Genomic DNA, 13,685 nt, shown 5'->3' on the forward strand with positions numbered 1-13,685 from the left:
TCACAGAGGATACAAAATGTGTATGCACTATTAAAATACGAGGCCCGTTGAGATGTAAAGAAACTAGGCAATTTGAAACTAAGGTTTGGATTTTTGGTCAGAATTGTGAAAGATATGTTTGATGCAAAAACAACATCTCCAGTTAAGAGAAACTTAATCTTTCAGCAGAGCTTTCTGACAAATTTGTCCCAGATCCTTTTTTTTTTGCAAAGAATGAGTGTATAGTATTAGGTAAAGATTTGCCATACTGATAGACTACCACCCAAAAAATCGAAATGCTGTAATAAAATTTGAGTTCTGCAAAGAAGTACTAGAATAACGGTGTGCATCGTAACCCTATTTTTCTTTACCTTTCTTACTAAAGACATTCAGTTTGTGTTTGTTTTTTTTTCCATTCAGCTTTATATGTAAATGTTTACCAAAAAAAATATGTATCTTAAACATTGCTGGTAGGGGTATCTTCGCTTCTGTCTTTATTTGTTAAAACTTACTTTTACTTTAGACACAAAAGGCAGCGACAAATAGTATCCAGCACTGATTTTTACAGTGTTTTTCAAGAGATACTTTTAAAAAAAATATTTAAAAGCACTCTTAATTTTTATTTTATAACGCTTTGCCATTCCCTTATGTTCTCCAACCCGTTTCTGATTCAAAAAGGCCTTTGTCTCGGTAATTACAGAGGCAGCTGCACAGACCTCAAACAGAGCCTGGGAGTTAACAGCAATGACAAAACCAGTAGGGAAACCTGTGGCTGAGGCAGCTGCCTTTCTGTACTGCAGTTGTACTGTGCTGCAGTTGCAGTACAGCTTGCAGTACAGCCCTTCCAGCTGTACTGCAACTGCAACAGCATCATGTAATGAACACACCAGGAACAATAGAGGAAACCCTTAGTTTTTTCTTTTCAAATAATTCAGAGGAACTGAACTGACATTTTGGAGTAAACTCTGCACTATCAGTAAAAAAAAAAAAAAAAAAAAACTATTACAAAAACTTTGCGTTGCTGAATGCAAAACTGATCTAACAAGGCATCCAGCAAGTGTTTGACTGAAATGTTCCATGTCCTAATAGTCTGATCCCACCCATAATCATCATCATCAGCATCGCATCATTCTCCAAATATGCCGGGGTGAAGATGGAATGCTCTGTATCAGGCTGGCGGTCCAGGGCGACCAGCTGGCTTGCAGGGAGTCATTCTCAGAGAGTCGTGAACTTTTGTCCCACAACTGCTCCCTTGCTGGCTGCACGAGAGGACTTGGGCGACACCAAACAGGAAGCGCTCGACAAGTGGAAGCTATGGATGTTTATCTCGTGCCATTCATCAAGCCCCCCCCCCCCAAAAACACCAGAAGGAGAAATCGGAGCACAGTGAGCTCCAGGCTTGGAGTCATGGCGCAGTCACAGCCGGGATGTGAACAAGCCATCTTGGATCAGATCTGTCTCCACCACCCAATGGTTGGCTGCCTTCGTCCTTTCTCACGGCCTTCAAGGAGCCTGGATTGCCTCCGGAGGGGTGACACTACAAGAAGTGATTTGAAAGCATTCAGGACTTGCGAGAGCCTGAACCTATTAGACCCGATTGTTCTTTTCTAAGGTTAACCGTAACCCGCTAGAACTGGTTATTGTGTTCAAACCACTACTATCAAAAGCAACTTTTTAGATCAGCTCAGAGAACAGAGAAAGGAAATCTATTCAGTGGAATCTGGCCAAGTCATGTGGCTGAGCCTTTCGCAGGGAGGGGAATGAGCTGCACAAAATCTATACAATGCACTGCTATTATAACAAGGCTGCATGACTCCCTGTCCAACAATGAGATGGATTCAAGACGAAAGAGTTAAGGGGAGACATGAAAAGTCAACCTTGCAAACATCTGGGACATTTGGCATACTGATGCCAAACCACTTCAATGCTATATATTGTATTCATGTGTGGTGTGGATTTTCAATATGGTGATTTCAGAATTTGCGTGACTTCTTATGAAGTTTGAACACATGACCTAAAACTTTAATGTGGAAAAAACAACAGAAGAAAACGAAACTTTAAAACAGCTATGTTTAAGGAAAGCAAAGCACCGAAGTCAGGAAGAAACCAACTATTTGTCCTTGAGCTATGGTCACAAGATTTAAGAAGATACCAAAAGAATGCGACTGCAGATTGCTACGATACCCATACCACAGCAGCAACTGCTTTCCACTTTGTAAAAGAAGTGAATGCAGCAAAATAACAAGTTCACTTTTCTTCCTAGTCCTCTTTAGGAGCTTGAACTTGTTTGTAAGCCACAATACTTAACACCAAATGAGTTAAAACACACTGATGCTGTGGAACAACAACAACATCTCCAAGCTAAAATGTAACTAATTCTAACTAAAACTCTGATCAAAACAGGTGTCAAACAAGTTTTGAGACTTCACTTTCTTCCAGGATGAAATTTTAAGATTGTTTTCTGCATTACAAAAACCCTATTTGCGACTTTCCACAAATAATGAAACAATACAACAAAGAACCAGCTCCCAGTTTTTAAAGCTTAGTACAGTCCCACTGCTTTTATGCTATCTGGTCTAACTTATATCAACTCTATTTTACTAGATATAAATCTATCATCCTGGCTCAAAGTTCAGCTCATATGTTTTAAAACTGAAATAAATAATTCTTATCGACCAAGTTTATTGATTATTATTTAGTTTTTGGTGAGATACAGTGTTCCATAAAAACCTGTTAAATCCAAGTAGATGACTTGATATTTTCTTTACTATGTAGCTGCTCTTGTTCACATACATTTCTCTTGCCAGAAAGTAAAAATATATCTGCATCATTAAGACCAAGTATCTATTGCAACCAGTTTTAAAGTACTATAAACAGCACTGTAATAAAGTCGAGTTAATTTGAGCATCACTTCGGCCTTCAATCAACAAGCCTCCGCTTACATAGATGAGAAGAAGCATCTGTTATTTTTGGTCAGACGCGTACATTGGTCAGAAAATGTTAGAAGGGGCAAAATGAAGACATCAGTAGACAGATGTGATACTAACGTCCTGACTTCATTGTGGTCACTCTTTTTCTGCATGAGGTACCGAAAGTTTGTTTTTGAGGTCTTTGAAGTTTACAGCACCAGTCCTATCCAAAACACAAATGAATACTGTTGGCAAAAATGAGTCATGTGCCCATAAAACAAAAAATCTCATTAAGTACAAAGTTCTAATAAAAATATTAGAAAGCTAATTTGTGGGTGGTGTAAGGATATAATGATAAAATTTTTCCACTTCCATTACCATTAGATTGTAAGGTCAGATGTTAACGTCACGTTACATCAGATTTCCTCCTTAAGTTTAATTCCAAATGTTTCTAAAGCAAACTTGTACAGTACTTTCAAAAGTATTCACACACTTTTAACTTTTCACATTACGCCCCTTTAACTCCACAAATTTTATTTCTGTATTTCTAGGGTTGTTATCCTACTGAAAGGTGAAACTTCAAAAGCTTTTCATCTGATATTGCTCTGTATTTAGCCCCAGTCATCTTCCCATTAATAATAATAATAATAATAATCTAGTCTAGTTAATGGGAAGATGACTGGGGCTAAATACAGAGCAATACCAGACTAGACTAGATACTTCAGAGATGCTATAGGCCCCTAGTTGCTTCTTTGATTTACACTCTCCTTGTCTGTTGGTTTGGAGTCTGTTGGTTCGGTTGGAGATGAACTCCAACCCGGAGGCGGCCGTGATTGTGGCGGGGGACTTTAATCACGTGGAACTGAAGGCTGTGTTTCCCAAATTCCACAAATCCATAAACTTTCCCACCAGAGACAATAACATTTTGGATCAGGTCTACTGCAATATCCCCAGAGCCTACAAGGCTGTAGCAGCTCCACATCTGGGCATGTCTGACCACATCTCAGTGGAGCTGATTCCTGTCTACAAGCCTCTGGCCTGCAGAACTAAGCCGACCACCAGAATAGTTCAGGTCTGGACTGAGGAGGCCTCCTCTGCACTTCAGGACTGCTTTGAGCATACAGACTGGAGTGTGTTCAGGGACGGCGCAGACTTGGAGGAATACTCATCGTCCGTTCTGTCCTATGTTCAGTTCTGCACCGACGCTGTCCTCCCTGTTAAGACCATAAAAGTGTTTCCAAACCAGAAACCATGGCTGGACAGCACAGTACGGGCCCTGCTGAAAGCCCGGGATGCTGCCTACAGGTCTGGAGACAGGTTGGCTTATAGCAGGGCCCGGTCGGAACTGAAAAAAGGTATTAAGCAGGCCAAGCTCCAGTACAAACAGCAGATTGAGGAACATTTCATCAACAACAACCCCCGAAGCATGTGGAGAGGCATAAGAACCATGACGGACTACAAACACAGCACTCAGCTGACCAGCCGCGACCCCACCCTGCCTGACACCTTAAACAGTTTCTTTGCCCGCTTTGACACGGCGGGCAGCAGAGAAGCCCTACATCTACCCCAACTGGAAGAGCAGCACCAGCCCCTCGTCCTACAGAAGCATCAGGTGATGGCCACCCTGAGGAGGATCAACACCCACAAAGCTCCAGGACCGGACAAGGTGTCAGGCCAGACGCTGAAAACCTGCGCCGACCAGCTGGCAGGAGTGTTTCTGGACATTTTCAATCTGTCCCTGCAGCTCGCCATGGTTCCTGAGTGCCTCAAGTCTTCCACCATCATCCCTGTACCGAAGAAGAGGTCCATCACCAGCCTGAACGATTACCGGCCCGTCGCTCTGACCCCGGTGATCATGAAGTGCTTTGAGAGGATTCTTCTGAGGTACATCAGAGACTTCATCCCCGCAAACCTGGACAGCCTTCAGTTCGCCTACAGAGCGAACCGGTCAACAGAGGATGCTGTCTCCATCACTCTGCACACAGCGCTGACCCATCTGCAGCATCCCAACACCTACGTCAGGATGCTATTTGTAGACTTCAGCTCAGCATTTAACACCGTCATCCCAGACAAGCTGGTGCTGAAGCTACTCGAGGTGGGGCTGCCCGCTTCACTGTGCCACTGGATCAGAGACTTCCTCACCAACAGGCCTCAGGTGGTGAGAATAAGTGGCTCAACATCGTCCCCACTGGTCCTCAACACAGGCACGCCGCAGGGCTGTGTGCTCAGCCCAGCTCTCTTCACCCTGTTTGCACACGACTGCGTGGCCATCCACCCCACCAACACAGTCGTGAAGTACGCGGACGACACAACAGTAGTGGGTCTCATTTCAGACAACAACGAGACCCACTACAGAGAGGAGATTCTGCAGCTCACTCAGTGGTGTTCAGCCAACAACTTGGTGCTGAACACAGGGAAGACCAAGGAGGTCATTGTGGACTACAGAAGGTCCAGGAAGACGGATCACACTCCCCTTCTCATAGATGGAGAAGTGGTGGAACATGTGGACAACATCAAGTTCCTGGGCCTCCACATCACGTCTGACCTCTCCTGGAACACAAACACCTCCCACCTGGTGAAGAAAGCACAACAAAGGCTCTTCTTCCTCAGGAAACTGAGACGGGCTGGACTTTCCTCACGGCTGCTCGTGAACTTTTACAGGGCGATGATCGAGAGCATCCTCTGCCTCAACATGACTGTGTGGTATGGTAGCTGCACAGCACTGGAGAGGAAACAACTGACACGGGTGGTGAGAACAGCACAAGGCATTGTGGGATGCCCCCTCCAAGACCTGGACTCCATTTACACAGACCGGGTCAAGAAGAGAGCTGGATCCATAGCCATGGATTCCAGCCACCCGGGCCACAGACTGTTTGTGCCGCTGCCATCAGGCAAGCGGTACAGGAATATACGGACTACAACAAATAGACTGAGAAACAGTTTCTTCCCCACAGCCGTCAGAGCCATTACTCCCTGCTGCCCCCCCCTCCCACACATATCATAACCTCGCAGTCACACATATATATCCCCCACCCCCACACAGCCATATTGTTCTGCACTTTGCACTGTCACATCATCTGTACTTTGCCATAATTGGACCTGCTGCTACTTCTTTGGATGGTTGAGTGCCTTTAGTTAATTTAGTTGTATATATTGTTATTATTATTATTGTGTGTTTGCTTATTTTTACTGTATATATTTGACCTTTTGCACGGGAGCTGCAATGGAAATTTCGTTGAATTCTGTTCAATGACAATAAATGCTATCTATCTATCTATCTAGATGTATAGCCATGTGTCTTGGTTGGTTTGCAGTTGTCCCATACACTTTGCACTCTCAAACGATGAATTGAACAGGTCTCCAAAAGATGTATGATTATCAGGATATTGTTTCATAACTAAAACGTATACACAGCTTTTTTGCCATCTCTGCAGCAGTGGAACTTCTGCCTTTTAATGTGAACTTTTTACAAAACTAAGACAAGGGAACTGAAATCAACTCAGAAAGTTCCCAATGATGACACAGCAGAAAGCTTGACACTGGACTGCAGATTCTAGTTGGACTGAGCATCCCTGTTTGTCGCATGACTGAATGGTGAGTCACTCGGTGAAACGGGCCAAGTCTCAGCGGAGGAAACAGCACCATGGGAGGGAAGCGCACTTGCATTCATTTTTTTTTTTTTTACCCCCATGCAGATATTGACAGATGAAGTCCAAAATCGTTTTCCTGTCTCCACTTCGATGACAGACACCTGAAGTTCTGCTGACTAGAGACGCCATGGGACATCCATCAGTGGACAATCAAACCAGGTTTAGAGATCCACAGCTTTACAAATTGGCACGAATACCTGGACCGTACAAAAACTTCCCACTGTCATGCATATTTTAAAACAAGAAGCGAGGCAGGGATAAACTGAAAGCACACGAGGATACAGTCATATTTTCCGTTGATCTCAAAGCCATTTGGCTGGATGTCATGAAATAGTTGAAGCAGCACACTACAATTGGCAGACAAACTTTACAACAAAAGCAGTTGAGCAGGCTGGATGTGTTCTGCTGCAATAATGTAGAGAAGAACCAAGATAATCTCACCACATCTGAATGGATACCATCTTCTGTGATAAAAAAAAGAGTGCACAAGAGAAAAGAAATATGGATTTCATCTTGGCAGATGTGCTGGTTGGGAGGACCGTGTACTGATTTTCTTAGTCTTTAAAGCCTCATATTTCCAACTCTTTTCCTCTTACTGTTTTCTTGCAACAGATCCAACATATTACAGAATCCATTGAAATGTCCGTGGTGATGAGATTTTCTGCTCTGTGGACCAGAACTGCTCATAACTAGCTAGTGAGAATCAGCCGACCTTGTAAAGAACAACAACATTACCCAGCTCCTCTGGAATGTCAACTCAGAAAACATTGGAGGCAAAGGACCCAAACTCAGTACAGATGGCTAATTCCACATCCTCCTGTTGCTTAAGCCAGCTCCTCATGTCATTCCTCTTCATTTTTAACAACCACTGTGTCAAACATCAGCCTTGCTATGTCCAGTCTAAATCTGCAGATTCCAGCTGCTGATGAAATGGCTCTTTTTAATCAGGCTCTTCTTTATTCCGTCAACAATAATTACAGACCAAACAGAGTAATCAACATTAATCAAAAGAGGCCAAAAAAAGGCGATAATGGATCCACTCTCGAGCTATTAAATTAATTCACTAGGCTTTCGCTCTCTATTAATCCCATGCAACAACGAAGTGCAGAAAATATTAATGCAAAACAAATATTTACAGCACTAGAAAGATATTTAGAACCTGCAGGTGAATACAAATCAAGCTGATGGTTTGGTAAAACTTAAATGTAGTGTTAGGTAAATACTATTTAGAATTTGTAACAAGTCAAAAAAACAAAAACTTCAAAAAAAAGAAAAACTGTCTAATGACCAGAATGGCATGACTTCACACTTGATTGACCCCATTAGGCCATCAGAAAGTTGGAAAATAAAAATCCAATTTGTTTTCAACCTATAATGTTACACTGACAACAATGTACTTTGGCATAAAAGTTGTTACCGTAAACAAAGTTAGCCATTTCCATTATATAAGAAATTATGACATGATTTGGTTTCAAAGATGACATCTGAAATGCATCTACTATTTCTACAATAAATGTAAATGAGCAGATATTATATTCCATAGCAAGCACAGAAAGCATACTACGACAGACAGAGGTGTAAGGGTTTTTACATCAACCATCACATAAATGTTAAAATTTACTTTTTAATTATAAGCAATAACAAATGAGATATCAGCTATGATGTAATACTAAGAATATACTGTACATCAAACTGTAAATTTAATAGCTGTAGATAATTTCAAAACAAGGGGAGAGAACACGCAAAAGCTAGTAGAAGCTTCTAGAAAGGAAGCCGTGTATTATGTAGAGGCATGTTGTCTGTTCATGCAGGCTACCACAACAGAGAACTAGACTTCAAGATAACAGGAAGCTGAGCGAATTACAGCAAAGTTGCTAAGTTTTATCCTTTTGAAGAGTCATGTTTCACTCGACATGGAACATGCTAGACTTGGTTTGTTTCTAAAGTTGAAGAGCAGATTATGTCAATGATATCACAACCGATGATGATTTATTTATTGCCATTTGGAAAACCTGTCCCATTTGTTTCATGATTAGCAATGCAAGCCACCTTACGCAAACACTAAAAGCACATGTTAACAAGTAGATGTTGTAGATACAGTAAGTGTCAGTGCTTTAATTTGCAGAAACAGTCAGATGTGTGAATAAATAGTTTATACCTATAACTTTCAGAGTGTTTTATATGGCTGACAGCCACAATGGACACTGAGCTCAAGGCTACTCAGTGACCTCCATCTTTTTCAGCCTTAGTTCTGAGACCCTAACACCTTGGAACTTTCTGAGTACAAACAGATGCCCTGTTATAGACGCAGAGATTGACACTTACAGTCAGTAATGCTAGCAATGCTATTAGTGAATGCAAATTGCTAAAGAAACTAAAACATCACCTATTGATTAACTTTGGTTTGTTCAGAAATATTAGTCAAATATGTAAATTGGTGACATGTAGAGCTGTATAGTGCTGACTGCTTGTGATGCTGTTTCTGCTGCTAACATAAATAATTGACAATGGATTGCAAAAAGCTTCTTAGTGTCCTGTAGAAATATAATATTTACATTTAGGACTTAACACGAAGTCAAAGCTTTTCCCTCTGAGATATCAAATGAGATGCCATTGTTATTTAATTTGTGAATTTTAATTATTTAAGATGTGGTGTACATTACATTTTAGGTGTGTATCATCAGGAGAGCGTGAATGTCGACATCACAGAGCAGCGCACTGTTTACAGAAATGATAATGGATGCCATTGACTATGGATCAATTTTAAACTTATTCAGAGCCAAAAGTATTGTCACAAGATCATGGCAACACGAGGGAAGCTTATAAAAAGATAGGACAGCAAACAGACTTCAGCAGAGAAGTCTGTTTGGATGTCCAGTTTGATCACAACTAGTGGGAGTGTGATGTGATGTGATCCACTGACACAGACTTCCTTCAAAATTATAATTTTCAGCCATTGTTTATGTCTGATCTGGCTTCTTTTGGTGCAGAATCATGATCCACACCACACATCAATGACCTAAAAGTCAGATAAGATGTAAAGATATGAAAAGACCTTTTAGACCGCAGATGCTTTGCAAACAGATACTTCTCCGCATACCACATATGGAAGTGGCACAGATGAGATTTCTTCGGGGGGTGAAAAGATTGAAATTGGGATGTTCGGGTTGCGATGAAAAAGTTAGGTATGTGCAAAGAAATGGATTTGAGTCACATTTGCCTGCTGTGTGAACGTAGCCTTAAAGTACTCTATGAGAAAGTGGTATTTACAGGTAAAAGCAATAAAAACTAAAACTGTGATCAGAAGTTGGCAACAAAATATTTGATTGTTTGACTCTGTACCTTAGGTCGATATAGATCTTTTCTGAGTTAATAGTTTTCCCAAATTACTTCTTCATGCTATTTCAGCTATTTCATAAAGCAAAACTTTAAATGCTTATTCTTCCAAAAGTGTTACACTTCATAAAAATGAACACACGCACAGACACAGAAAAACAAAATACATGAATAAAACTTTTTGATAAATTTCAGCAAAACTGGAAAATAACAGGGGAAAAACATATCACTTGCACTCATCCGAGTAGTTATTTTTCCAGAAATCAAAAGAAATGGTAAATTATGTTTACCAACATGACCTACAGTTGTGTTGAAATCCACTCCAGCGGTGTGGTTATAACACATTACCACCGTCATGGAAAATAAAAGTGGATTCCAGATTGGACCAAAAAGTGCTGCATTGGTCTGTACATGTTTGTGCACTTGTTTCACGTCAAGTAACAAAACACCACAACATAAACAATTGGCACGTGGACGGCGTGTTGTGTAACTGGAGGAGCTTCGGCGCGACCATCCTGCACGTTTCTGCTGTGTTTGACTCATTATTTAAGCACATGGCGCAGATGTCTGCTTTGGAAAAACATGATCTGGACAGATGAATGTGGTGGGAGACAAAAGACCATGCTCCGAGGCATCATTATGTTGGCTGAAGTTTTTAGGAAAACCTTTAATTTCAAAAAGTGAATAATTGCATGGATGGCACTTGAAAAAAAAAAAGACATTTTAGGACAATCTTACCTTCTGATCAACTATGGAGCACACCAGGTCCTTGACTGCGGACAGTGAGAGATCACAGGCCTCCAGGTTCACGGTCTCCCGGGTCAGTCCGATCTGCAGCAGGAAGGAGACCCCATGGAAAGAGCTACGGGAGTTGGTAGGACTTGGGGCGCTGTGGCTCCCGTTGGAGAGCCGCTGGTAGAGCTGTCCAGGCGATCCCGGCGAGGGTGGGTGGAGCGGATGGAGCGAGTGCAGGAAGGCCCGAGGAAAGGACGGGGGAGAGGAGGCAGACATTGGGTTTCTTCCAGTTGAGACTTGAGAAAACGCTGAACGGTGGGATTCAGTGAAGGCTGGCAGGGAGAAGCACAGCACGGTCTCTGTGGATGGGCTTGTCACACGGGAAATGTGCGCTCCTCATCAGTAGTAATGAGTCAGCGGCATATATTTTTAATTTAGGTGTTACTGACTCACAGAAATGATGCTGAGAGGATGCTGCCCACCCACCTGAGCTCAGAAAATGCATGCATCGTTCAAGAGATGGGCCAGGTGAGGGAGGGAAGGTCTCTGAACAATCCACAGGCTGCTGCAACAAACTTCATATCCTGACGTTTTGCTCCTTCTTTTTTCTAAAGTCAGTAATCCACTCTGACCAGAGGAAGCCTGTTCTCACAAACACACACAAAGACACACACGTTATTAGAACAATAAAAAGCAAAGTAGGCCCATGAATGAGTCAGCTCTTGGTGTTTACATTTTGTTCCAAGCCTTGAGGCTAAATCTCATTACGCTAGGGTTATTCCCAATCCTGGAACTACCCGCCTCTTATAACTTGGCATTCAGTTCAGCTGGTGGTTAAAATATTCTCCTAGAAAAATGGAACACACCTTGAAAAAATCTGATAATTCATTAATTCTTGCTGATTTCTATTACCTAATCATAAAATCAGTTATCCACCAGCAATCAGTTTAGCGGCAGGCATTATTATTCGTATGCTTATCAAGGGAGAACAAAAATATAAGAGCAGATGTTCTTCTTCTTGTTTAATTTTTGTTTGTTAACTACTAACAAAAATGTTCAGATCAAACTAATTTTGATATTATCCACAAATAAACCTGCTTATTAAATAATAAAAAAAATGTTTAAAAACTGATTAACTCAGCTATTTTGAGGGGCAAATTCAGTAGGCTAAAAGATCTTGAAAAGCAAATGCCAGTCATCAATCAGATTGACGCGACCTTAAACACACACACCTTATGTGGATTAATTATGATTTATGAGATAAATCATTATATTTTTAAAAACTAGTTCAAGTAGCAAAAGAAACAAACTACTCTGTGACTTCAGCACAATAAATTGCAATATGTTTTGCTCCCGATAACGATGCACGACATGAGAAGTATGAAACCTAGCGACCTCTTTTGCGAAGATCCCCACCCTTAAAAATATATATTTTTTTTTTACAATAATAGAACACAGACGCCACGTTTCGTCCATCTGTAGCATGTCATATTTAACTGACAAACTCCTGTTTGTTTCAGGATCTTCCTGTTTTCTCTCTGTGGAGAGTGAATACGTGTGCAGGGAATGCTGTTTTTAAGAGTCCATTACAGTCAAAATAATGTGCTTATTTATTTTGCTTCCATGAAAACACTTGCAAAATGCAGATAAATGCATGCAAACTCGTTTGACCATGCAATCAGTGTGTCCCTTACACTAAGACACACTTTCTCCACTTCAGGGCCCGTCTGGTTGGGAATCACTGGTTTATCTTACACCCCAGGGCTTTACCATTATGATGCTTGTAATTTTTAATATAACTACAGTATAATATTACTTTTTATTTGGCTTGCTTTCAGTTTATGCACAGCATAAAACATGTTGCCTTTCATTGCTTTGTTAAATATCAGTTGCTATCAATTTGTAGATACTTTCTAACAAATGAGCCACTGAAATTGTAAGAATATCAGAATTGTAACTTTTTTAGTTCCTACCTCATCCTTCAGAGCTCTAAACGAACATTAGAGCCCCAAGGAGAGGCAGGAGATAGTTCAACTTGACGTTTAGACCTCTTGCAACCGCACAAACATCTGGACCCAAAGCTTCAGAACATCTGCACCCCTCCCACTTTCTATCGGCTCGCTGGCAAAACCTAAACCGAGCGGACGCCAGCAAAACAAGTTATACAAGCCGCCAAATCTGCTCTCTCTGTCCCTCTTTGTTGCCCCGGAACCCCCTCTACGTTGAAAAATCTGTTTCAGCCCAAATCCGTCGAAGTAAATGACACTTTACCTCCACTTCCAGCGAAGGGCGCTTGTCTTTCCATTGTGAGACAACTGAAGATGAAACTTTTCAACTCCATCCACAGAGAGACAGCTAAGCCTGAAGTTTGGTCCCTTCTTTTTCTGTTTTTCGATTTTGGACGTCACACGCAATAAAGGCGCAGCGTCTTCGTTTTACAACTAACGAACAGTAGCTGAAATTCTTCATTCAGATTCGCCGAGACGAACCGTGCGGTCCATTTAGTTTATCTAATCCCTTATTCCAGATTGTAAATTCATGCGCATCTCATTATCCTTCCAGCTGTGACTACTCCCCCTGTTTGACGAGGATGAAAAAAGAGGGAGAGTAGTTGTTCTCGCTGGGGATTGGAGTCTTTTTATTATCTCCGCATAAGTGAGTTTCCATGTGCGGAGAGGAAAACTTGAACTACAGTCCATGTAAAGCAATGGCGCCTCCGCTAGGGGAGGGGGTAATCAAACCAGCGCGCAAGCGCGGTCCTTTTCCGTTATTTCATCTTAACTGTGCCAAGAACAAAAATCCTCCACATGACCCGGATTGGTTAGTAATACATTCATTTTTCAAAGGAAAGTAAGTTTAAAGTAACACTGGAACAAAATATGTCAAGTTGGTTTCAGTAAATGTCAGCTAACGGCAAAGAAAATGTATTTTAATGTGTCTTAACACTTGCACATGTTGCCGTTTGACAGAACAAAATAGTTCTAATTGGTCAAAAGACTAAAGTTTGCGAGGCAGCTGTATGGCAGGCCGTTATGGCATAAAATCTGACCACATCCCGGTTCCATAGCATTTTAAA

At 41.4% G+C, this 13,685-nt stretch overlaps 1 protein-coding gene across 2 annotated transcripts in view; it reads right to left on the minus strand.

Moving 5' to 3' along the window:
* Positions 1-13,281, minus strand: part of prkd3 (protein kinase D3) — a 50,213-nt gene extending 36,932 nt beyond the window's left edge. Inside the window, exons 1-3 of one of the 2 annotated variants that reach the window (XM_032547526.1) lie at positions 12,881-13,281; positions 11,096-11,251; positions 10,613-10,941 (exon numbers count right to left, since the gene is read on the minus strand). In XM_032547526.1, the coding sequence (XP_032403417.1) occupies positions 10,613-10,941; positions 11,096-11,114 (348 nt within the window). In that variant the 5' untranslated portion in view covers positions 11,115-11,251; positions 12,881-13,281. Of the gene's footprint in view, positions 1-10,612; positions 10,942-11,062; positions 11,252-12,880 lie in introns of both variants that reach the window. The other variant, XM_032547525.1, reaches the window with a different exon arrangement.
* Between the last annotated feature and the right edge of the window lie 404 nt (positions 13,282-13,685).

The sequence above is a fragment of the Xiphophorus hellerii genome, chromosome 19 (genome assembly GCF_003331165.1).
Source record: "Xiphophorus hellerii strain 12219 chromosome 19, Xiphophorus_hellerii-4.1, whole genome shotgun sequence".
Taxonomy (NCBI): domain Eukaryota; kingdom Metazoa; phylum Chordata; class Actinopteri; order Cyprinodontiformes; family Poeciliidae; genus Xiphophorus; species Xiphophorus hellerii.